General features: G+C 41.6%; 1 protein-coding gene across 1 annotated transcript; it reads left to right on the top strand.

Moving 5' to 3' along the window:
* Positions 1–1,037: 1,037 nt before the first annotated feature.
* Positions 1,038–12,321, top strand: PSMB2 (proteasome 20S subunit beta 2). Its single transcript, XM_084497161.1, has 6 exons — positions 1,038–1,234; positions 2,964–3,086; positions 3,521–3,591; positions 9,439–9,601; positions 11,138–11,187; positions 12,098–12,321. The coding sequence occupies exons 1-6, from the start codon at positions 1,144–1,146 to the stop codon at positions 12,203–12,205; spliced, it is 606 nt and encodes a 201-aa protein (XP_084353287.1). The 5' UTR covers positions 1,038–1,143; the 3' UTR covers positions 12,206–12,321.
* Positions 12,322–23,642: the final 11,321 nt, after the last annotated feature.

Raw genomic sequence — 23,642 nt, 5'->3', positions numbered from 1 at the left:
CTGGAAGGATTTCACCATCTTTCTTCACAGTTCAGTTCCCTTTGAGTACGCAGATCAGAGGCTGCAGGAGTGCCAGCCTTTTATTTCCGAAAGAATTTGTGCCCAAGGAACTGTTGCCTCACAGGGCAGGGTTTGGAGTGTTTTCCTTTCCTACTGGACCTCCACAGAGCTTCAATATTAAGCAGAGCCCTCTGCTCTAGCAGACACACGAGGCAAGCCAGCTTGGTTTTATTCCACAAAGCGTGCAAGGCAGAAGCAGGACGTGCATTTACAGATGTTTTCTATGCTTCTCCTTTGAGCCATTGCCATGGAAATTTGCTCTGTAACAGCGAACAAGGCACATTTTGGCCGGCAGTGGTACCACAGACCCCTATTCATCAGATTTTTATCCTAAACCCAAAATCCAGCACATGTGCTTGAGGGGAATGCCAGATTTCCCCCCAAACCTCCATCACCCCTAGGGTGCATGACCACCACGAGACCCTGTGAGTCTCTCCTGAGTGGCGCCAGCCCTGCAACAGGGGCAGGGGCCATAAAAATGGGGGCAAGGGCTACAAAATGGGGTAAAGGCTATAAGAAGGGGGCTGGGACTACAAAACACAGGGCAAAGGCTAAAAAAAGGGGGCAAGGGCTACAAAAAAGGGGATAGGGAATATAAAAAGGGGATAGAGAATACAAAAAAGGGGATAGGGAATACAAAAAAGAGGGCAGAGGCTACAAAAGCAGAACAGGGGCTACAAAAAAGGGGTCAGAAGTTATAAAAAATGGGGCAGGGGCTACATAAAACGGGACAGAGGCTACCCAAAGTGGAGCAGGGCCTATAATAAAGGGACAGACGCCTCAAAACGGGGCAGGAGCTACAAAAAAACGGGGTAAATACTACAAAAACGGGCCAGAAGCGATTAAAAACAAACGGGCCAGGCGTCCACCCTCCGGCCCCGCTCCCCTCAGGCGGGGCCGCCACCCCTTCAGGCGGCGCGCGCCCCACGTGACCAACACCCCCCCTCCCCCCCAGGCGCCTGTGGAGGGCGGTGACGTCATCGCGCTGCGCCGGCGCGTGCGCAGTGAGAGGCGGCGGCGTGAGGAGGAGGAGGAGGAGGCGGCGGCGCTGAGCTGTGTCACGGCGGGGCCGGAGGGGCGGCCATGGAGTACCTGATCGGCATCCAGGGCCCTGACTACGTCCTGGTGGCCGCGGACACGGTGGCGGCCTCCAGCATCGTCCAGATGAAGCACGGTGAGCGGCGAGGCCCGGTACCGGGGGGAGGCCGCAGTCGGGGCCCGGCCCGGCCTCGCCTCGGGGGGGGGGGGGGGGGCGCGGTGGGGCTGGGCCTGGGGAGAGCCCCCGGGGGGCTGAGGTCCTGTGAGGGGTTTGTGCTTTGTGATGAGTTAACTGAGCGGTCACGTTAATTTGCGGTTCGGGGAGGTGTTAGCTCGTTATGCCAGGCCTTGTCCTGTGCCGCTGTAGTGCTGCGGGGGGGGATTCTGAAGGAATAAGCGGGGTGGAGTTAGTGCTTGGTGCTAGCTGTGCCCCTGGTAAAAGGTATTTCATGAAAAAAAATAAAAACTGGGAGTAAAGGCACTGTGGGATTCATAGCATGAGGTATATGAGCCACTAACATCTTCTTTTCTTCTTTATGTAGAGAAATAAATCTGAGGGTTTCTCAACCCCTTGAAATTCTAGAAAATGATTTTTTCTGCTTCTGTTTATTGCAGTCCCAATAAGCTGGGCTAGAAGCATGGTTTTAAGGTGTAGTGACCTTAATACAAACACAGTGTTTTAGAAGCACTGTGTTTTTTTTTTTAAAAAAAGTTGAACTGTAATAATGATAAACTTTCTATTAAATCTTTAGTATTAGACTTAGCAGTTTCTTTACCCGTAACTGTATTTTACTTCGGGTCTGTAGAATTCAATTGGAGTAGTAAATAGATTGCAAGGGTTGCCCAGACTCTGGAGATAAGCAGGTTCTGTGCAGTCGTTAGGTACTTCAGGATCCCCTCGAATCACATCAGAGGATTGTGACACCGCCTGTGTATCTTGCAGCAGGGATTATTCAGCAGTATTTAGTAAACTGAAACCGAAAGGGAAGCTCAGGCATGGAGACGCAGTGATGTTCCCTAGAACTGACTGGTATGGAGCAGTGCTTTACCTCGCATGCCAACTGTCTCATCAGAACAGCAGCCTCTTAATGAGGTGAGGCCACGGTGCTAGAGTGAGTGCAGAATGGGCTTCGGTGGTGTTGTCATGACAACTTGGATTTCCTGTAGTACACTCTGGCAAGTTGTTGAAACTGCAGTTAAAAGTCTAGCTTACTGTTCCTTACTTTCCAGTTATTTGTGGACTGTCTTATAATTTGTAATCAGTGTTTGCATGTGGTGCTTTTGTCAAAAGCAGTGACAAACAAAAACTCTTTCGAAAGCTTCATTCATCTAAATAGCTGGTTTTTGGAACAATTCTTGATACCAGAAGGAAAGGATGGAATTTAGTTCTGGATTCTCTAGTATTGTTTTGTGTTGTGCTGATAATTTATTTTTTATTTTTTTTTTTTTTTTTATGCAGTATATTTAGATAAAATCGAATGGTCACTGAAGCAGAGTTCTTATTCCTGAGTCAGAGAGGTACCATGTATAATGTTGAATTTCATCTGAACACGATATTTTGTGTGAAGTTTATCATTTTTTTGTAACAAAGATCACATATTTCTGCAATATCTCCCTTCTGAAGGAAGCACTTCAGAAAAAATTCATTTTTATTTCTCTCAGTGATGTGCTTAACAGGCCTGGTGTACTACACCATCAACTGTGAGAAGCTGAGTGCTGCTCAGGAAGACTTTTTTGGTAGTTCCAGGGCATAGCTGAGTTCTCAGTCTGTGACCTTTGTGCTTTTTGTGAAAGAATTGCTGTGATATTGGCAAAATAATTATTTCTTTTGACCATGGCTCTTGATGTTGTTTTTCTTTACCTAGACCATGACAAAATGTTTAAGATGAGCGAAAAGATCTTACTCCTGTGTGTTGGGGAGGCTGGAGACACTGTACAGTTTGCAGAATACATCCAGAAAAATGTCCAGCTCTACAAAATGCGAAATGGTAAGTGAAAGATAACAGTGATTCACCGAGGGTTGGGAAGCAGAGAGTTAATGATGGGTGTAGCTTAGTCGAATGTTTGGGGGAAACTTCTGTTCTCAAAGCTTCTCTAGATGTAAGGATTTCTGTACTTCAAGTGTTAAGTAAATGTGGTAATAAAGCAGGATGAAGTAAAGTTTGGAATATATTACATCAGACGTGAAGTTTTTCCAAGCTGTACTAATCTATTTGTTATATAAATAAAAGACAATAATAGTTCAAATAAAATATTTCCCTTGATGTCTGTGGCATGATAACTGTCCCTGGTTTTCCTGATATACCTGGCTGAAAACTTCAGGCTACATACCTGCAGTACTATACTTTTTTGGAGCTGTTTTATTTTAGTGTGATAATGAATGTGGGTTTGCCCTGTTACCAAATACACGCTTCTTCTGCAGGTTATGAACTGTCTCCTACTGCAGCTGCAAATTTTACACGACGAAACCTAGCTGACTATCTTCGGAGTCGAGTGAGTAATAGCTGAAAGAGCTTGGCAGAGGCTTACAGGGGAAAACTTCTATTTTTAAGTAATGGAATCTGATGAAAAACTGATGGCTTCTGTCTTTACTGGTGAAGCCGCTTTGAAGTGATATGTTTTTATTAAAATCTAAATTGCTTATTCAAAAAAGTTATCACTTACCAATAAGTGTTACAACTTTAGTCTTGGAATTCCAGCTTTGGGTCCAGTAAACATTTTGTCGCAAACACTGCAGACAGCTAAGTCAACTAAGCCTTTTTAACACTGAGATTAGTTTTCATGCAAATGCACTGGATCCGTTTAATCTTATTGGAAAATGATTTAATACACCAAAGCTGTTTGATGTACTTAGCAAAATAAGTCCCTTTTGTAAACAGAAACATGAGGCTTTCAGTAAAAGAAATCCAAGTTGGAGCTGTATTTTTTCAAGTTACCAAACTGCCATGACTGCTTTTTTTTTTCTTCATGGTAATTGCTCAAAGTATTGCTAATAAATGCATCCCACCAGTCACTCCCCAGCTGTCATGCTGGGATACCCTTTGAAGCATAGTGGAGAAGTCAGGACTTCTGTTTGTCTCTCATCTTGGCTGGATACAAGGTAGTATCCATGGACTTTTGCTTTCCAGGCTGGATAAATGTGTATAATGCGTGGTTAAATAAAACTGTTTCTTCCCCAGGAGAAGGGACTTGATTCTTTTTGTAAAATCCTGGGATGTTTTCAGGAGGGGCAAACAGACTTGCAAAGATCCAAGGTTAGGAATTGCTTCTTTAGCATTCTTCCCAACACATTATACAAATCACAAGAAGAGCAAAGAGGATGTTGAGAGTGAAGTTGAACAAATCTGTCAAGGATTGGACAGGTGATAATACCTCACAGGCCTGGAATCATGTTTTACAGTAGCACGTGCAGGCCAGTATCAACCTCAGAGTTGTGTTGCTGGGAATTACATGCGTGTGGAGTGAGGTAAAGACCATTCCTGAAGATCTCATAATCCACAGGAACAACCTAATGTCACTGTTCTCATTTCTGACATGGATGACAATCAAATGCAGCAGGCTTTCAAATCAATAAAGCTTGTGTAGAGTGAGGGAGTGAAATAATAGTACTGAGGATTATTTAGGATATAAAATACCCCTAACAGGAGTAATGTAACGGGTTTTTTGGCAAGCTTGGCTAGCATGATGCGGCACTGTCTTCTGTGCCGTGTCCCCTGAGGCCTGATCCTCCCTGTGTCTCCCCTGCTTCCTGAGCCCACGCTTGCCTTCCAGCTCACCTGCTCCAGATGGGCAGCACAGTGGGGAGGACACTGGCACAGGCAGATGTGTTTATTTACCGGAGACAAAACGTTGTGCTGTTGCAGATGGCAATGCCCTGGAGCAAGTGGTGCACTCTGACACTACTGTCACACTACAGCGATCTCTGCGCTGCAGGGAGAGCTCCTTTTCTTTAAACATAGCACATCGTGGTTTGTTTGTGGATTTAGAGCTTGATGATACAAACCTTGCCATCAGATTTTTTTTTTCCCTGTGGATTATCTTACCTTTTTTACTCTAATTTGTGGATTGCAAGGATTAGCTCTCCCTATCTATTTAAATTGTGTGTTGGATTCCTGGAGGCTATTAATTACGTGGTTGATAAAAACTTAAAGGTGAAACTTGCCACCAGCTCCTGTTAGGAGCAGGAAAACAAGTTTAGAAGTAGAGAGTTTAGTGGGGAGAAGGCACTTGGTTTGTTGCTGTATTGCCATTTTGCCATGTAGAGCTGTCTGTTATGAAGGGCTAGAAGGTACGTGAAGAGGACTGGCCATACTGAAACAGAAACTTTTAAGGCATTATAAAATTGTCGTGGCCCAGCCCAAAACAGGGCTTGTTCTGCACTGTTAACCACTGTCTGAGTTCACACAGTCAGTGGCTTTGCTTGTGAGCCCTGTGTGCTGAGGAGAAACAGGGCTTTGGATTGGCATGAAAAATCAATGGGGAAAACAAATAGTGTTAACCAGCTGGTACAGGAAGACATCTGTGAAATACTATATTTAAATTGATAAATTTTGAAACCATTCTAATTACAATATGGTTGCAGCTTCAGCAAGGCATGCAAACATAGAGCTGTTGCCAGAGTATAAATATGTGATGAGTTCAATAAAATGCTGGCCTCTTTCTGTTCAAATGGACAACAATTACCCAAGCCTTCTAATAAGGATGTTACAGCTCTCTACCTTTCTCTGTTCTGAGGATGTTACTTTAGGTACCAGGCATGTCTCAGACCCGTGGTGTGCTTGCTACGACTGGAGAGTTCAGCCTTAGTGCAATTTCATCAATTTGGGCTGTGCTAAGCTTTAGGATTTACCGTTCAGGCAAGTAAAACTTGATCTGCCAGGCACGATGAGTTCAGTTTGAAGTTTCTGAACGCCTGCCAAGATTGGGACAGACCGTGTGGATCAGACTGAGTGCTGCTTGTGTCCTGGGGATGGCTTTCCTTTTTGGCATTCACATGTAATGAGGTTGGGCTTGTAACTTAAGGCTGTTACCTTACTGTGCTCTTTTCTTTTACTAAATAGCCAGCGTGTTTTTTCAGAACACTTCTTTAAAGCGTGGGTTTATTCTCCAAAATAGTGTCTGAAAAGAATCTGACCTCAATTTATCTCTTTTAAACGGGGCAAACCAAGAAACTGCCTTGCAGACAGTTGGCTTTTGAATAGGTGAGTGGTGCTATAGTTCCTCTTCCCTGTTGCCTTCTCCAGCATCACGCTTGATTCACCTGATGAATCAAGTGCCAGCGTTTGAACATTCAACATATTACAGAGTGTGCGGGGGGGGAGAATAGGAAAAACACCCTCCTGCCCCCCATACCCTTTAAAGTTCAGCTTCTCGTTGTGTTGTGATGCTATGTTTAATTATAGGTGACAGGGGCTGGCCTGAGTCCAAAGGAAGACTGTCAGTTCCTCTCTCCTTGTCCACGCTTGGCAGGATGCTTCCTCACGCCCACCTTTCTCCCCCTTGCTGTGACTTTGGCTTCCGCCAGATGTCACACCGCTGCTTGTCACCGCCCAGCCTCCCGTTGCTGATCTTGTTGTTTGAGTGTATTTATCACAACTGTGCTCTTCAGCTGTAAATTCTGAAGAATTTCACACATCCCTTAATTGCTGTAGTTATTTTAAATCAAACAGCATAAAGTGCAAAGCTACTTGCAATGAGAAATATTGCCTGTAATACAACGGCGAGTTTGGGGGGAGAAAAAAAAATGAATCTCTTGTGGAGTGATAGCCCATCTGATGAGTTTGGTGGCCCTTTAATCACAGCAGCCCTCGTTAGAGCCTATGTCTCACTACACTCTGAGGATAAGTGTCCGTGTCTGAGGGTACGAGTCAGTCCTCTTATGAAAACCCAACTGAAAAGTTTGAGATGTACAATACCAGTCCTGGCACGCAGGTGTTAGTCCCACACTTGGATGCAGTGAAAGTTTTCTTTGTGGTCTTTGTTTCCCCTTGTTCTCACTGGGACTGATGGGTGTTAGGGATTTGGGATGTTAAATGCTACAATGCTAGTGTTACCATTTTCGTGGTAAATGCCCTCTGCTTCCTTTGCCAGATTTTTTTTTTTCCTGGCTAAAGATGCAGCCAGCTACAGGGAAACAACGAAGTTGAAGGCTTTAGGACTTGCCACACAGCCTGAGGCATTACAGGAGTAGCATTTTTCTGTAATGGGCTATTGCCTTTTGCTTCAGGTACCATAGTCCCTAAGATGCTGGGAGACCAACAGAGTTAGTTCTCAAGTAGGAAAACCTGCACAATTTTCATGTTTCTAGGAAGCTGCCTTGGCTCAGAAGCGTTATAGCCTGGGATGTTCCTTTAGATTCTGACCTTGAATTTGCTGCATTGGAACAAGTCTTGGTGTACATGAATTCTGCCAGTAAATGGAGATTGTGGTGGTCTGGGCAAAGGGGAAATGCTGTTATCTATATTAGATATTATTTGAAGGGAGACTTTTTGCACTAGTGATAAATGTTAACCCCCCCCTCCCCCAAGTGAATTTCTCCTTTACATTAAGTGCCTGTTAGAGGTGCTGAAGTTGTCTCTCTGAAACTTTGAGTTAATCCTATATTAACATATCAAATTGCCTGTGATTTTCAATTGCAATCATGGCATCAGTAAATAGATTATGTTTATCTTCTAGAGTTTAGATCCTGCCTTTCCTGAATAAGAGGATGATAGGGTGACACTTTATTTGCATTTAAGAAGTTCTCATAGCCTGTTAGTGGGAGAACTCAAGACTGAAAAATAGCTTACAGATTTCAGTCTGTATAACACCACTTGTTTATTGTTGAGTACCAGTGTTGGTAATTCAGTCACACAGTAATTTGAGTGATCTTGTGTCATGTGTCATGGCTTTTAAAGATCAACTTGTGATATTTGAGAATAAATGAAATACAGACTAATTAAATGAATACAGCTGCGTAGTAACTTGGTTTCAAATATGCTGAAATGCTTTGAAGATTAATCACACAATTTAGTGACATGTCTGGTAGAACTGTAACACTGTAACCTGCTTTATTTTTTATCTGGTGAAAGTCAAAATACAGTATCTTGTGGTTTTTGAGTGGAAATTTGCTATGCTTACTATCAAAATGACCTTATTCCTCTGCAAAAGCTAATGTTTTGGCTTTATACTGAAATCATCTGCTTGTTCTAATAATGTCCTAATTTTGTTGCTTTGTTGGTCCAGATTTTTGAGCATTTTGAGAGATATCATGTTACTATAATTAATAAGAAATATATAAAAATATGGGAAATACCAGCATTGTATAAAGGTAGTTTTTGAAAAGGTGTAAGACTCATAAAAATCTGGAATTTACATTTAAAAATAATACAATATATACATGCCTTGTGATCTTAAAGTGTTTGTATTGGAAGACGTGGGGACACCTGCTTTATCCATTATGGTAAAACACAGTAAGCCTAACACATGAAGAAAACTGCTCAGGAATTGCTAAGCTTGCAAGTAAAGAACAATAAAAAGGCATGATTACATTAATGCAGTTCCGTGGTCTTTTGGGGTTAGAGAAAGCTATTTACTAATGTTACCTGATAGGGTGTTGCTGAAGTCATAAATAAGAATCAGAAGAGAGAATCTGAAGCAGACTGAATTTCTAGTGTAAAAAGTAAACAGTTTCCAACTAAACAAAAAGCTGTTGCTAAAGTAATGTTGTCGTATCTTAAGAGTCAGTTTTAAATGGAAAGGAACCAGTTCCTTAGATCTTCATGTAATCAGCCGAGCCAAATAGTAAAGATTAAATTTGGTACATGCAGTAAAAACCTAACTGCCAATTAACAAGACAGGGTAACACTGTATACAGCTGTTCACGCTGCACTGTATATGAGCTTTCATGTGCTAAAATGGTCAATGGTTAACAGTAGTGTGACTGAGAAAAGAGCATATTAAATTAACAAAGAAGTTCTTATAAAGTGCAGAATGTTCGTGTTGTGCTGCCATGCAGACAGTAAAAATTCTCAAGTTTTATGTTCAGATGAAAGAATCTTATGTGGAGACATAATTAAAGTTTTCATTTTAAGTTTGAATGTGCCATGAAAGCTTTAAAAAAAAAAAAAAGTCAGGGGAGTAGTACAGCTTTTGCTTCTGCATTCCATGTTACCAAAAGATTTGATTTGCTTTTAGATAGAAGCCCGGCATCTCCTGCAGACAGTGTTGATGTAGCTGCTAGCCATTTTATCACAAAGAATTGTGAAACAGCTATGTTGCAATTCTGGATATGGCATGGGTAATTAAGATTCAAAGACTTGTGTGTGTCTGCTTTAATGAAAACCTTGTTTCTGGTTGTAGACCCCTTACCATGTCAACCTTCTCCTGGCTGGCTATGACGACCATGAAGGTCCTGCCCTTTATTACATGGATTATCTGGCAGCTCTGGCTAAGGCTCCTTTTGCAGCACACGGATATGGTGCGTTCCTCACCCTCAGCATCCTCGACCGCTATTACAAGCCAGGTAAGTGGAGCCTGTGGAGAAGAAAATTCTCCTGTTGCTGATTAATAACGTAAAGGTTTGAAGTGTGAGTTTGACATTTGCTGAGTCAGGTGGTCCAGCACAATTGCTGTGGTGCTGCGGATTTGAACTTGACTTTGTTAGACTAAATGCAGCTTTAAAGATTGCCTTCTGTTTTTGCTGAAATGGTAATGTGAAACTGGACAACTCCTTGGTGTTTTCCTGTTCGAAGCATAACAGACTGGAAGCGAAGGAAGTTCCAATTTATTCTAGAACATGACTAGACTTTCCTGGACCGCTTGCTGCTAGTAGTCTGGTTTTAATAAATAGCAATTTGATAACTTTATCTTCTACTTGCTTGTCTGTACCTATGATAAAGATTTTCCCAGAGTATCAATCTTCAAAGTGCAGTCCCAGATCTTTTTGCTTCGTATCTTGAATTGGATATATCTGTTAATGCACAGATATCAGTGTATCTGTATGATACATAAAAAAAATATACAGGTGAAAAGTTATTTCTTCCTAGGAAGATTATCTCACAGCTCTGAAGCATTGATGAAGATCAATTGGTTTGTTTTACAGTTTTATCCATGTGGCAGCTGTTGGTCATAATTCCTGTATATTTGTAACTGTCTGAAGTCTTAATTTTACAATTGTGATCCAGTTCTTACGTTGCCAAAGAATAAACGTGGCTCCATCCCCACGTTACAGAAGAGGAAATGTACTAAGCTGGGACTATGGTTAATCTGACATCTTTGGCTTTAGCCACAAAACTGCTTTACTCCTTACTGTGTGCAAAGCCGAGTTTAATTTCACAGCAAAGACATTTACTTAGTAATCCTTTCATCTATCCACTGCAAGAAGAGAAGCTATGAACTAGCAGCTTTATTTTAATGGGAGTTCTTCCTGAACAATGAATGTGGGTCTGGAACAAACTTTAGAAATAAATTTTGAGATCCACAGAGCTTAACTGCCTCCTAGCCATGTCTCTAGAAAATGATAGTACTTCATTTTTACAACTTTTTTGTGAAAACAAAAGCAGTGAACTGCAATAGGTTGTCACGTCTTGCCATCCTTACCCAGTGCTGGCTTTTTTATCCTAATGTGTGAGAATAGCAGGGGCATCACACACGTGCCTTTCCCATTATTAAAACTAATACCCAGCAGGGAACGTAGCACCAAAACCGATCTCCGCCTACTGTCACTGACTTGCAGCCGGCTGCGGACAGATGGAGCTGATTTAAAACTGTAATAAACTCAAGGAGAGAGAGACGGCTGGACTTCTCCAAAGCCCGGTCCCTGGCCATGGGAGGCAAAATTCCGTCATGCTTCCCATTCAGTGTAACAAATTGATTCTCAATGGCTTGTTGCAGCGTGAGTGCTTCAGCGCAGGACGTCCTCAGTACATCTGGAAATTGTTTTCTGTGAGCTGGGAAGTAGAGTTTTTGGTGCTCAGCTGAAAAGTTGTTTAAATTTAATAAAGTTTCTGGTGAGAGAGATGGCCTCTAATTAAATCAATCTGTGGATGTTTTGTTTCAGGTATCACACGTGAGGAAGCTGTGGAGCTCCTAAAGAAATGTCTAGAGGAGGTGAGTTGCCAAACTTGGGCCCTTGTGAACCCGAGAAAGGAATGTTTGTTTGCATTCATTTGCTGATATTTTCCTGTTCTTGTCGCATTTTTGGCTGTCTTTGCCGGAAGGGATAATAAATGCATATTGACCAGATGTAGAATAGCTACTGAGGAAAAGGATTTGTGGGTGCTTGCATTGTCTTAGCATGGTTCACATCCTCCAGAACGTAAACTTTAAGCTTAATTGCTTTCTTTACTTCTGCTTCTTTCATGCTTAGCATAATATTGATACAGACTGTCTTTGACTTTCTTTTATGTTGCTTCTGAATGTAATGCAAGCATCCCTCTGTTACTTGTATTACACTTAACTAGTAGATACTTCCAAGTGTACTTCTCTTCCAGCTTGTGAAGTGATATCTAAGTCTAATTGGGGTGAAGATTTGACCTTAAAGTTCATAATCAATTTTAATGTAAACATATCCTTTCAGACTCCAAGGCTTTTATTGTAGGAAAACATTCTCTGTCCTTGTCTTTGAATTTAATATAATTGGGAAGAAAGTTCTAGGGAAACATTACAAAGAAGTATTCTAAAGAGGTTCTGTTTAAAGTATCTTTTTGATACATACCCTGTGCCTGAAGTTGTAGCCCACTCTGTTTGTCTTCCTCCTTAAATGCCTGTTGTGTTAAAAGACCTTTGTATTTTGTACCTCTAGCCTAGACTGGTCTAACAGGGCTAGTATTATAACAGAAACTTGTACTAAACACTTCCTGAGTTGTGAAAACCACCTTAGTTCAGGTCACCAGGACTGTTAGGAACAAGAACCAGGATGGAGATTTTGATGAGCAACAGCATATTCCTTAAATTATGCTCTCCTCTTTTTAAGCTTTGAATGAATCTCATCTCCTTTGTCTTTTTGTCTTTTGAACAGCTTAAGAAACGCTTCATCTTAAACCTGACCTCTTTCAATGCCCGGTTCATTGACAAAGATGGCATCCATGAAGTAGACAATATACTCCTTCCAAAAGCAACGTCCTAACCCCTGAGATCTTCCTTCAGCAGTCTTTTTATGTTCGGTTTTGTTTTTAATATTAATTTGAAGCACCCAAGTCATGTACTATGCTGGGAGATTGAATAAAGATTGACATTTATGTAGCCAGTTCCATCTTTTGATTCCACTGGTCCTTCATGAGAGTATTTAAGTAAATCCTTCTGCAATAAAGATGAAACATGATTTATTGGTAATGGTGGCATGTTCAGATTACTTTCTTTGCTATTCTGAGATTTTTTTTTTACTTCCCCCTCTTGAGTTTTCTTACGGGTGGGGAAAGCTAGTATTATATTTTTCTAGAAGAGAACTTGCTGTCATCTGTTCTCACACTGGGTATTAAAGCTCAGCAAACAGCAGACAAGTGCTGTATGCTAAGCATAGCAACATCTATTTCATCTTTCCAAAGACTTCGCTACTGTTTGCGTTATAAAAATCTGATTTTCAAAGACTTAACTTTGCTTTTGTTATTCTTGGTTTCAATCTAATCCAAGTGGAAAGAAAGGTTGTTAATAAATAGAATGGATTTAAAGATACGAGTGTCACTTCTTACTCATGTGGCCATAGTTCTGTTACTGGGAAAATATTCTCCTTCTGGCACCATTAGGTCATAGCTGCATTAAGTATTTTAAATATAAACTGACTTACTGTGTTATTTAATCGTTTCTACAAGTTTAATGAAAAATATAGTTCCATTGCTTTTCATAAATCTTAGGATTATTCTCATCTAGCTAGAGCTTTTTCCTTGAGAACAATCACTGATCTTGTCTGTGGTCTAGATGATGCTTCCATATTAAAACTGCAGTCAGCAAACAGCCTTAAATGATTTTCCTGTGGCTGATACTTACAATGGGCACAGAAGTGATTCTTCTGGGAAGAATTTTCATTGAGACCAATTCCCTACTTGAAACTGTATTGAGTTAACCATTTAAAATGCTTTGTTTGGGTGCTTATTTTGTTTGGAAGAAGTTTGGAAAAATAATCCTGAATGCGAACAAGATTGTATGTGGACTGTTTTTTGTGGCATGGCATAACATCCAAGTTCTCATGCCTGGGAAAGGTAATGACAGACCTAACGGTTTCTTTGTCAGAACTTTTTTGGTCTTGCTCAGTAGTGCATCTTCAGGGCACTTCCATTTTTGTACAACTGAGACTAGGTGTGGCTGAGCACCACTGCTCCTGGTGCCATACAGGTTTCCCCTGAAATCCTGGCTCACTTGTAGGCAGTAGTGAGAACTCCATGATTTCAGTGGACACAGAAAGTCGGCCCCTTCGGAAAGCTGCCCGTCTTAAACCAAGTATTCCCATGTTACTGAACATCTGAGAACTGGATTAGAGACTGCTTAATGTCACAGAATAGATTTGTGACTCCGGTGCCTTAACTCATCCTGCCCCTTAAGACTGTGCTTACTTAAATTTAATTCTGAAACGAAGTCTCATCAGGCTTTGTAGTCTTTAATTGTTTTCAGAATGAGTAATTATTGGTTCTTTCTGTTGCAGTCCTGGCTGCAATTGCTTTTATTTAAAACTGATGGTGTAACTGAAACATTTCACTAAATCTGACTCTTAAAACCCATCTCAAACTTTTTTTTTACGCTAAGGAAGTCCCTCAAATGATTTTCTCCTGGCAGGTCACATTTAACATGAGTAGTGTCTTTGAGTGTTCTAGTTCTGTGATTGAAATCTCACCCTTTCATGTTGCATTAATGTATTTATTTAGCTTAATATGCAACATCTCTAATTTATTTTACCACTCATGTTGAATGTTTTTGCAGGTTTCTTGTCTCTCTTTTCAAAGTCATCATTGCAGAGTGACTGAGCTGATGTGATATTTTTGTCACTGCATAGCAAAGTAGCAATGCCTCCTTATTGGATGCATTCATTATTTCAGACACCAAAACTGGGGTGTGGTGCTAGAAGATCATGTTAGTCTGGCAGAGGAGCTGCCTGGAGTTTTTATTGGCACCTATTTGCATGCAGGTGATTAATAAACATAAAACAATTATTCCCTTGCAAACACCCCTGTTGGATTCAGGTTGGAGAGGAACATATGTTTTGCCTGAGGGCAGGGACCAGGATCTGAATCCTCCATTGAGTGAAAGATACCAGGGGTTGCATCAGAAGCCAACAGCAGCAACCCCTAGAAAGGAATAAATACAGCAAAGTAGCAGAACAAAAGAATTGGCCCACAGTGAAATTGATCTCTAGCCTCCAAAGAAGAATTCTCTAAAGGACTTTGCAAGAATTATGCTTTTTAAGGAAAGGTTAATGCTCGTGCTGTATAACTTTGTGGAATATTTTACGGGTCTATGGTGTGGATCTAAAATTCAGAAACATTCAACTTTCCATTTTCTGGTTGTAATACATGGAATCTCGTTTGGAAAAAAAAATGTTATAAGTTCTGCACTAAGGGGAAGAGAACCTCTCACCTGCTTCACCTTTAGGGCTAAAGCTTTTGGAAACAACATTTTTTCCTAAAATCCAGGAATCCCTTCTGGGGACAATCCATCATTCCACTTGAAAAGCATTTGTTTATCATGACAGGCCTCTCATTCTAAGAAACCTCTGAAAGAACTGAGCACTGCAGAAAGGTACTGCTTTCTGCTAATACGTTTTTGGTTCTTTATATTATAAAAAAAAAGTTGTAAACCAAGGTGACATTTGCAGGGTACTGCGTCCACAGTGAGCTGGACTGCTTTGCTTTGGCTGTTAATTCTCACCATATGTTTTCCTACCAAAGCCTCAGGGCCTAAAGAGTTAACAAGGCACTTTTTCTCCTTTTGGGTTTCCTGTTTAAAGACAGTCTTTTTTTTCCTGAGCACTGTGCATGCAGCAGATCCTTGCACCAGCTCATCCCTTCAAGAGCTGGGAGGCTGCTGTAAGATCAGTTTACAAGGGAGCAGAGCCCGGTGTGCCTTAGGCCATGCTGATGTTAGGAGTGCTTTGCTGAAAGAAGTACGTGAGGTAGGTGCAGTGCTCTGGGTCTGGTCTGTGCTGCAGGAGTTGGCTTGTATTGCTCACATGAGCTTGGCTTGTATCAGCAGACCCTAGCAGAGGTGTAGTTTATGCAGTCAAAAGGTGCCTTTTTTTTTTTTTTTTGTCTTTTCCTGGTGTCAATTCTGCCTTTTCATGGAGGAAAATCTGCATTTCCTTGTGAAGCTTCACGCATACTAGACCCGTGTTAGCACTGGGAGTTCATCTGTGCTCAGACAGCAGGCTGCTGTATTTGTATTAGCCAGAGTTTGTAATGTCCTGAGGACAAGTCTGCAGCCCTAAAGCTGGCTAGGTGGCTAGAAGCCTTCCTGAGTGATGGAGCTTCTCCCCACAGGGGGTAGGGAGTGACAGCCAAGCACAGCCAAGCAATTAAAAGTAGAAATTGTTGAGAGGCAAAACTACCACCCCCTCTTGCTGTATTTAGCCCTTATGTAGAACAACTGCTGGCAGGGAGTGCCCTGAAGTTGTTCACCAACAGTTTCCTAGATTGCTCCACTCCCCAGAATCTGTGACCCCATCCAGTTAACCAAGCAGAGAAGCTTCAGCCCTGGGTAGGTGAGATGCTTTGTACAGGGACTGCCTTTTCTGTGCAAAACGTGTGTATGCTCAGCAGCTGTGCTTGTAGAAGCCAGTGAAGCCAATGTAGAAACCATGCAGCAATTGTATAACCAAAAAAGTTAGAGCTAGGGCATGTCTGGAGCTATTCTGTCCACTATTCCCAAGCAGTCTTCTGAGTTTGACTTTTGTCCATAGCAAAATGATGAAATGGTCACTGGCAGGAGCTGTTTGCAACAAAATGGAGCTGCCAATGTTCAGAGTGAAGATGTAGGAGCAGAAGGGAGAGATCAGGTTAAATTCCCAAGGATGTTTTAATTTGCTTTTGTCTCCAGCTTTGGCAGTAGGTTCCCATAAGAAGTATTAGCAGATGCCAAGGCTGACATTATGGATTGTGTTTGTGGTACTTAGGATTTCTTTAATTCAGTTTTCCGAGCTGAAGCAGGGACAGAATATTTATTTTGTATAAAATAGTTTGAGCTCTAAGGATGGAAAAACTTCCTCTAATTTTGCTACCTGTCAAGCACTGTGTGAGGAAAAATGAATTTATCCTACCTGTAAAAAGCTTATCCTTCAAGCCATTTCAAATTCTTCCGAGGTTTAACCTCATTCAGAGGTTCCATATGTTGTTATCAGGCTGCCATCAACAGCCACTAAGTGCAGGAAATTCTCACGTGAGCACTGATCAAACTAAACAGACTTAAGTTGTTCTAACAGATTTTTAAAAAAGCAAAATGGAAGCGGTGGAATTAAAACCCGTACAGCTTCTCTATTTTCCATGATCTTGGCTACGTTGGCTTGAACCTCTGCGTACTCCCAACCTGCAGAGGGCTATGTTAAAAAATAAATTAGTTGTCTTGAAAATGTAAAGTGACATTTTAAGTGTTTTGTTTCTGTGCTAATGTGCAATTAGGTAGTTATCCAATAAGCTTATTCATGTAGCCTAACTCAAGACAGCTGTGGGAGGAATAGAGAAACCCTTTACCGTTTAGGAACGGTAAGAAGGGAAGGGACGCTGAGAAGGATCTGTTGCAGTATCTCCAGTATGTTCTTCCTTTGTAGCATGGTAAAACATTAAAGGTTAACATGTTTTAATAAAAATTAAACTCTGCTGATCAAATCCATAGAGATGAAGCTAAAATGTGGATAATCTGAAAACCAGCAAGTGTGGTATAAGTTTGGTTCTATAACTGTCACCAGTACTTTGGTGTTTATGCGCACACATGAAAATAGTGCATCTCCTTCAGTTAATTTACAGGAATACGGACAACTCAGGCTCAGTCATAATTTGTGGAGAAAACCTGTGCCTCTCAAGAGCCTCTTCCATTCAGCAGAGGGCAGTGATCTTGCATCCACACCGTCTCCTCCTCACAGACTTGTTTGGCCGCTTCATCTCTGTGCAGATCATCAGGTGGTCACAGAAACTCAGCATTATGGAGAATGGTAAATACCTTGCACAGCAGTGGCAGGTGAGATGTAGGGGGTTCTCTTCCCTCAGAAGATGCACATCTTTCACCGTGTTGGACAGTTGTCCTGTGGGACAGATGATATCTGTGTCTTCACAAGCAGGGAAATGAAAGCTAAGAGCTGGTGACTTGCCAAAATGACCTAGAAGAGGAGCTGGAATCCATCCACTATTAATTATTCCAAGCAGCAACGAGCAGAGAAATTAAGTACATCTTCAGTATTTTTTAAGACGATGCCAGTCTCTATTGCAGACTACTCTTGACGTTTACTACTAAGTGCTTGAAGTGAGGATACTTGCAGTGTGTTATTGTCAAGAGTGTGATGAGGAGGAAAAGCTACGGCAAGAGGTGATGCTATTTTCAAAGAACCTTCTGTGGTCCCATAGCCCACCCCCCAAAAAAAAAAGTCTGAAATGGCTCATTGGGATGTGGAATATTGTAACATTTATCTACTTTTACCCAACAAATGTGGTGTGTTGAGGCCATGGCTGAAAGATGCCATTGTAGTGCAGAATGAGTTTAGCAGCAAATGCACGTGTTTAAATAGTTAAATGTCCATGGTTGGGGTTTATGGGAATCAGAACCTTTGAAGTACACAACCGGCCTGTGGCATCTGGGAGTTGGGAAGACATTTCCTAAGCTGTCAGATCGTTTTGTGGGTGTACTTTTTTTTGAACAACATTTTCTTGAATCTTTGAAGCTTCTGTCATTGGGCAAAGGCGAGTACAGGATTTAGAAGGATCTCCAGGAATGACTCATTTCTAATTTCATTTTAAAAAATGAAAGTTCAAACCTGTTTTACTTTATCATCATCCTTAAACTTGTGTAGCTCTCATTGGGTACCTTCAAGAAGAAAACAATTAAAAACAGGTTCTAAATTTATTTGTCTTGCAGTATTCGCTCACAGAACATGAGAAACCTACCCAAACCAGCACACTTGGGGCTTTGGCTGGGTACATCTGATATTCCTAGGTTTGTGTATTAGTATTTACTTCAGTGTTTATTGCCCATGCTTTGATGAAACATCAGGAAAGCTGGTTGTGTGAACACTGCCAGAGGTCAGCTTGCCTTCATCTCAGATGTTTACATAAGCTGGTTAAAGATTTGAGGTTAACCTCCGCTGATGTATTTAGGAGCTGTAAAGCCATAAGTTTTTGGTTTTGGTTTCTATGCTGGCTCCAAAATTTGCAGAGAACTAAACCAAAAGGTTCTTTATGTTCAAGAGCTGTGAAAAAGCTTATTAACACATGGCATTAATAGAAAAAAAAAATCTTTCCCCTGAACTGAAGAGCGTTTTTTTTTCCCCTCATAGCTTTTGGATGAATTACTCCTTAACTCATTAGATTCAAAGGCACAACACGTTTATGTACACTTAAAGCAGGAATGTTCCTTTATTTTCTACCTTTTTCATCAGTCTTTGGACGTTACCAAACAAGACCTAGAGCTAGACCTAGTTGAGAGATTCTCTAAACTCTTCATATTCGTCTTTCTTCCTAATTTTGTGGAAGTTGCTCTGTAGGTTTCCTACCTCTTTTGCGATGCCCAGGCTGCGATGGGCTGCCTGTCCCATCAGGGTACAGATGTGTTTTGCTCCCATTTTGGCTCCAAAGATCAGTCCCAAACTGCCTCCTCTCAGGGAGATCCTGAATGTGACGCAGTGGAAGTTATCTGTGCTGGAAGCCCAGGCTCATTTAGCATAGTAATTAGTGTTCTTTGGGAGGCTCGCAACGAGGACCAAATGAGCAGGAAATTCGGAGAGGTGTAATATGGTGTGTGACGAGGCTGGGGGGGAGGAAATGAAATGAAAATGGGTCAGGAGTGGGAGGCCTGGACGGAAGCAATTCCCCGTGGTGCCAGGATCCATTTAAGATTCAAAGCAGCAGCACATTACAAGGAGGGAGTAAGAAAGGCTGGTTTCGTTGTCCGAACTAAGCAAACTGGCCTTTCCACTAGGCTCCTCGGCAGAGCCTATAGCACCTGCAGCACAGGAGCATTTGATATGTATTGCCTCCCTAGCTGGAATGCTTTTCTGCCTTTGTTTTTGCCATGAGCCAACAGACAGCAAAGTAGAATGGGGATTCCTAAAGGAGGCTTTTAAAATATAATTGGAAATAAAATAAGAAATGTAAAGTCTGTCTTTGAACCGCCGTTGAAATGTTTTTGTCGTTACGATGCTAGACTTGAATTAGCTTGAGTTTGGATCCCAGCTTTACCCCAGGCTCCCTGTGTCTCCCTCTGCAAATCACTTTAACTGCACATCAGATCCCTGTTCTGTAAGGTGCAGGTAACCCCTTCTCTTTCAGTAGGCAAGGTGACAAAGGAAATTTGGGGGTAAGATCTCATTGTACGCGACTTAATACAATGTGGATTTGCTTTCTGGTGGCACAGCAAGGTACTACTGGAGCACAAATGTAAGCCTCCTGAAATATAAGTAGCCAGATATGCTGGTTGTATGAGATTGAATGAAACTCTTTCATAGGAGATGCTCCTTTTTGAAAATATTTACTGCATGCTGAGATGTAAAGCTGGGAGAAAAGAAACGTGCCTGCGCAATGCAACCTGCATGGGAAATAGAGAAGTCCTCTCTTTACAGTTCCACGTAGCTTTAAGAATGAGTGGGATCTCTAAGGTCTGATAAAAGTCTTGTGAAATACGGAATAAGAGCATACAGTATTTCAGCTACTGGTGGTCTGAAGCTCATCCCGTAAAAAACAAACAAAAACAACAACAACAAAAATGATGATAATAATAAAAAAAAACTCTCCATTGATTCACTTTGACTAGGTCTGTAACAGAGTGCAAGTTTGCCTGTGGAAAAACATGGCTCGCTTCTTACAGCGTGTACTTGAGAATAAATAAATCCAAAACGACATTGCAGAATTAGCAGAAACTTATCTATTCTGTGAGATAAGATGGAATCACGCAGAATACAAGAAAACTTGAACACGGACAGAGGAGGATGGTGACTGGTTATCTTCTATGTTGAGTGCAGGTCATTCAGGAATGGAGTCATACCAAGAAAATGCTGCCTTGTGGGGATTCTTTAACCAATTTCAGGCTCTGTGTAGTGGAAAACCTCAGGAGGGGAACCCAAGACTGCACTGTCAGTCCAATCATCAGGTGAGAAGAATAGCATCCAGACACAGCTCGATGCTCCATGTGCTGCAGAACTTCTGAACTTGGAACAGGAGCTTGATCTTTCTCTGAATTCATTTCACACCTTAAAAAAGTTGAATTGTCTTCATTTAACAAATCTTTGGCTATAACCTTTGCTACTAAAATGAAGCTATCCCTAAGGGAAATACTTCTGAGTTTCAGGATACAATTTCAACCTTTTATTTGCTGAGAAGAATCAAATAGGAAGCACCTGAAGGTGTCAGGATAAAGCATACGGAGGAGCCATCCACAATAACACTCTCACCATTTTTCCCTGCCTGCTTCTGAGAGAGGTTACTGGGACACTTCAGCACTGCGATTATGGGGTCAAAGCTTGGGTGTGCATTCAATGTCAGGAATTATTATTGCTATTTATGATATCCTACTGAAAATGCAGTGATGCTCAGGTGGCCACAGTGGGAATTCTTTGCACTACGAAGGAGGTCAGGCAGGAAGACCAAAATGATACCTTCTGGCTCAGCGTGTTTGGATTCTGTGTAATCACTGGGCTTAGACTGTTTCTCCTAAAGTCTGTTAGGATAATTAAAGCAGTAGTGGTATGCTGCACACAACATTGTCTAGGCTGCTAAATCAATAATCTCTAAAGCGAGCACTTTGTCTCCCTTGCAGATAACATTAGTTTTACTGCCTGATTTGAAAACAGTCTCATTTTGGATGTCTCGATTCAATTGCATTCATAGGAAAAACTTCCCTTGCTCACCGTGTGGATCCTCGGACTCTGTAAGTAAAGCTCAGAATCTAATGGACTCTCTCATATATGAAAGAATGCATTAACTACAGGTCAGCAAAATCTGTTTATTGTGTTGTTTTAGTATGGAGAGCTATTATTATTCTGTTGCTTTTAAGGCAGCCTGCTTAAAGGTAATTTAGCCTGTCCAAAGCCATGCAGAATGCCAACACGTAACTTCTGCTTGTTTACGTTAATGATACAGTACAGAGTCACAGTTCAGTGTTAACCTCAGTTTACCCTTGGGATAGCTGACTAGTAGGGAATGAAGAGTTTTTGTAAATGTTCTTTCTCTTTTTCACTTGTCAAGGATTGTCATGTGGTTTTCCTGGACTTGTCATCCATTCAAAATTAATTCAAAATAATCTTTTTTCTCAATTCCCCTTTAGGATTGAAATTCCACAGTGTTCTATAACGAGGGTAGAAACCATGAGCCCGAATCTATTTTTACTCCTTGACATAATCCTACGTCTTTTCCCACGATGATATTTGTAATCAGTGTGGGAATTTATACCAGGGTGGAGCCCTGAATTGTGTAAAAAGCCTTTCTCTCTTTTAGGATGGAAAGGCAAAGAACGCACCAGGGGATGGCTTTGTTTGACAGTGTCCCCAGGAGAGGAACTCCAGCACTAACATTTTACAAACAGGAATTGGACTGGCACAACCTCTGAATGTTATGCTCTTCTCAGGTGTCTCTGTGGGCATAAAAAGTCCAAGATTTCTAGTCCTTTGGGGAAGTGGAAGCCTCAATGCCTTCAGAAAGGTGACCTCACATGGCATTTCTCCACTGTCAGTCTTGAGCATCTGTGGCAGAATCACCAAGTGAATCCAAATCATCAAACTTCCTCACAATTAAAAGGTAATTGGTGGCATCCCGGCCTTTCAGGCACCAGACTGTTAAACACCTCATAAAACATTCAGAAGACTTGCAGAACCCAAAGAGGAAAATGAGGAGGGAGGTATTTTTTCCACCTGATGGACATGGTATGTAATTACCTTAGGCATATCCTGATTCTCTCTCTCTATTGCTCATCGCTGCTATGTCTAAGAATTACTTGATATTCAAAGAGTGCCCTAACCAAGTCAGGTTTTCATAACATGATTACATTATGAAACATTTTGCTCCTGTATATTACAGTGTGCACACATACACTTTCATCATGTATTGGACTGCAGTTTGTTCTCTGATACCATGCACCACAGGATGTCTACAAATTGAATTATTTCAGGATAGTTATGCTAAGTAGCTCCATGCAGGGAAACCTGTATTCTAGCACAAGAGCACCTTGTTCTCCTTTATCGTAATCCACCTTTAAAATGGGTTATGATGCAGAACAGGCCACTCCTATTTTGGAATAATTTTATATAGGAAGAGCTTTTGTGCTTTTGGCTCACACCCTGCATTAGCCAACAGAGCTTTGAAGTGTAGACAAGCCTCTAATGTGTCTCTAGTATTTCCATCCTGCTCCCTGGCTCCTGCCTGTTCTTTGGCTCTTCCTTTGGGAAGGTCCAGAGCAAAACCAAACCTGCAGAGCCCGTCATTTAAGTCTTTGTTTTTATAAGCTTCATACCAAGGGACGTTTCCAATCTGATTCCCAATTTACGTGCATCCTTAAGCATTTGAAAGGAGTATTTAGACGCAAGCTTCTGACTCTGAGCCATCCCCACAAATTATGTTAGTACATAAAATGTTTCCTTTCACACTTTGCTGAAAGAGAGGTCCCTCTGGAAGCCTGCAGTTCCTTTTGGGACCATTTGGTTATTTCTCTATTACGATTTCTTCTAAAACCACCCATCTTCCATTTTGTCAAATGCCATTTACACATCTGCTTCCATGGATTGCCATGGCTGCTTGCTTGTCCTCTCTTCATTTATTTGAGCCAGCTGCCTGTTTCGTTGGGTGTCCTGTCTCTAGTTTTATGTGGCTATTCCCTGTTTGTATTCTTCCAATCGTTTTCCATGCCTGTCCCTTACTGCTCTTGTCCTCTATAAGCAGCACAGCTCTGACCCATTTGATTTGTTCTTTCCTCCTGCAGGAGTCTGCTCCCATCTGCGATCACCCTGGCTGCTTTTCTCCATGGCTGGCCAGATGTGCAAATGGCATTTGAGACAGAGGACTACCGTGCAAGCACAGGTATGTGATGCAGTATCCATTTGCTGGCTTAGTAAACCTTCTCTAACAGTTCCCCTCATTTTGTTTGTATTTCTGACCTCCTGTGAGTACATGACATGGCTGCTTTTGGAGTCCTACCCATAATAACGCAACAAACGTAGAAGCTAATTTAGAGAGCTTGATCACATATAGATTAGGAGAGTTAGTTTATCTTCTAATTTATCACTCACTTTCTTGATACTATGAGGTCCTTCTATAGACAGGTTTAGATTTGACTATCCTGAGTAGTTCTGAAGCATCTGCAAACTCATTATTTCACTGCTCATCTCCAGCCCTACAGAGGCGCCGGCCTGCTCAGATGCTGTGACTTGTGAGGTCGGGGCACGAACACCAGCT

Source organism: Aythya ferina, assembly GCF_964211825.1.
Source record: "Aythya ferina genome assembly, chromosome: 24".
NCBI lineage: Eukaryota > Metazoa > Chordata > Aves > Anseriformes > Anatidae > Aythya > Aythya ferina.
The sequence above is the reverse complement of the archived record's forward strand: the minus strand, read 5'-3'. Positions and strand labels throughout refer to the sequence as shown.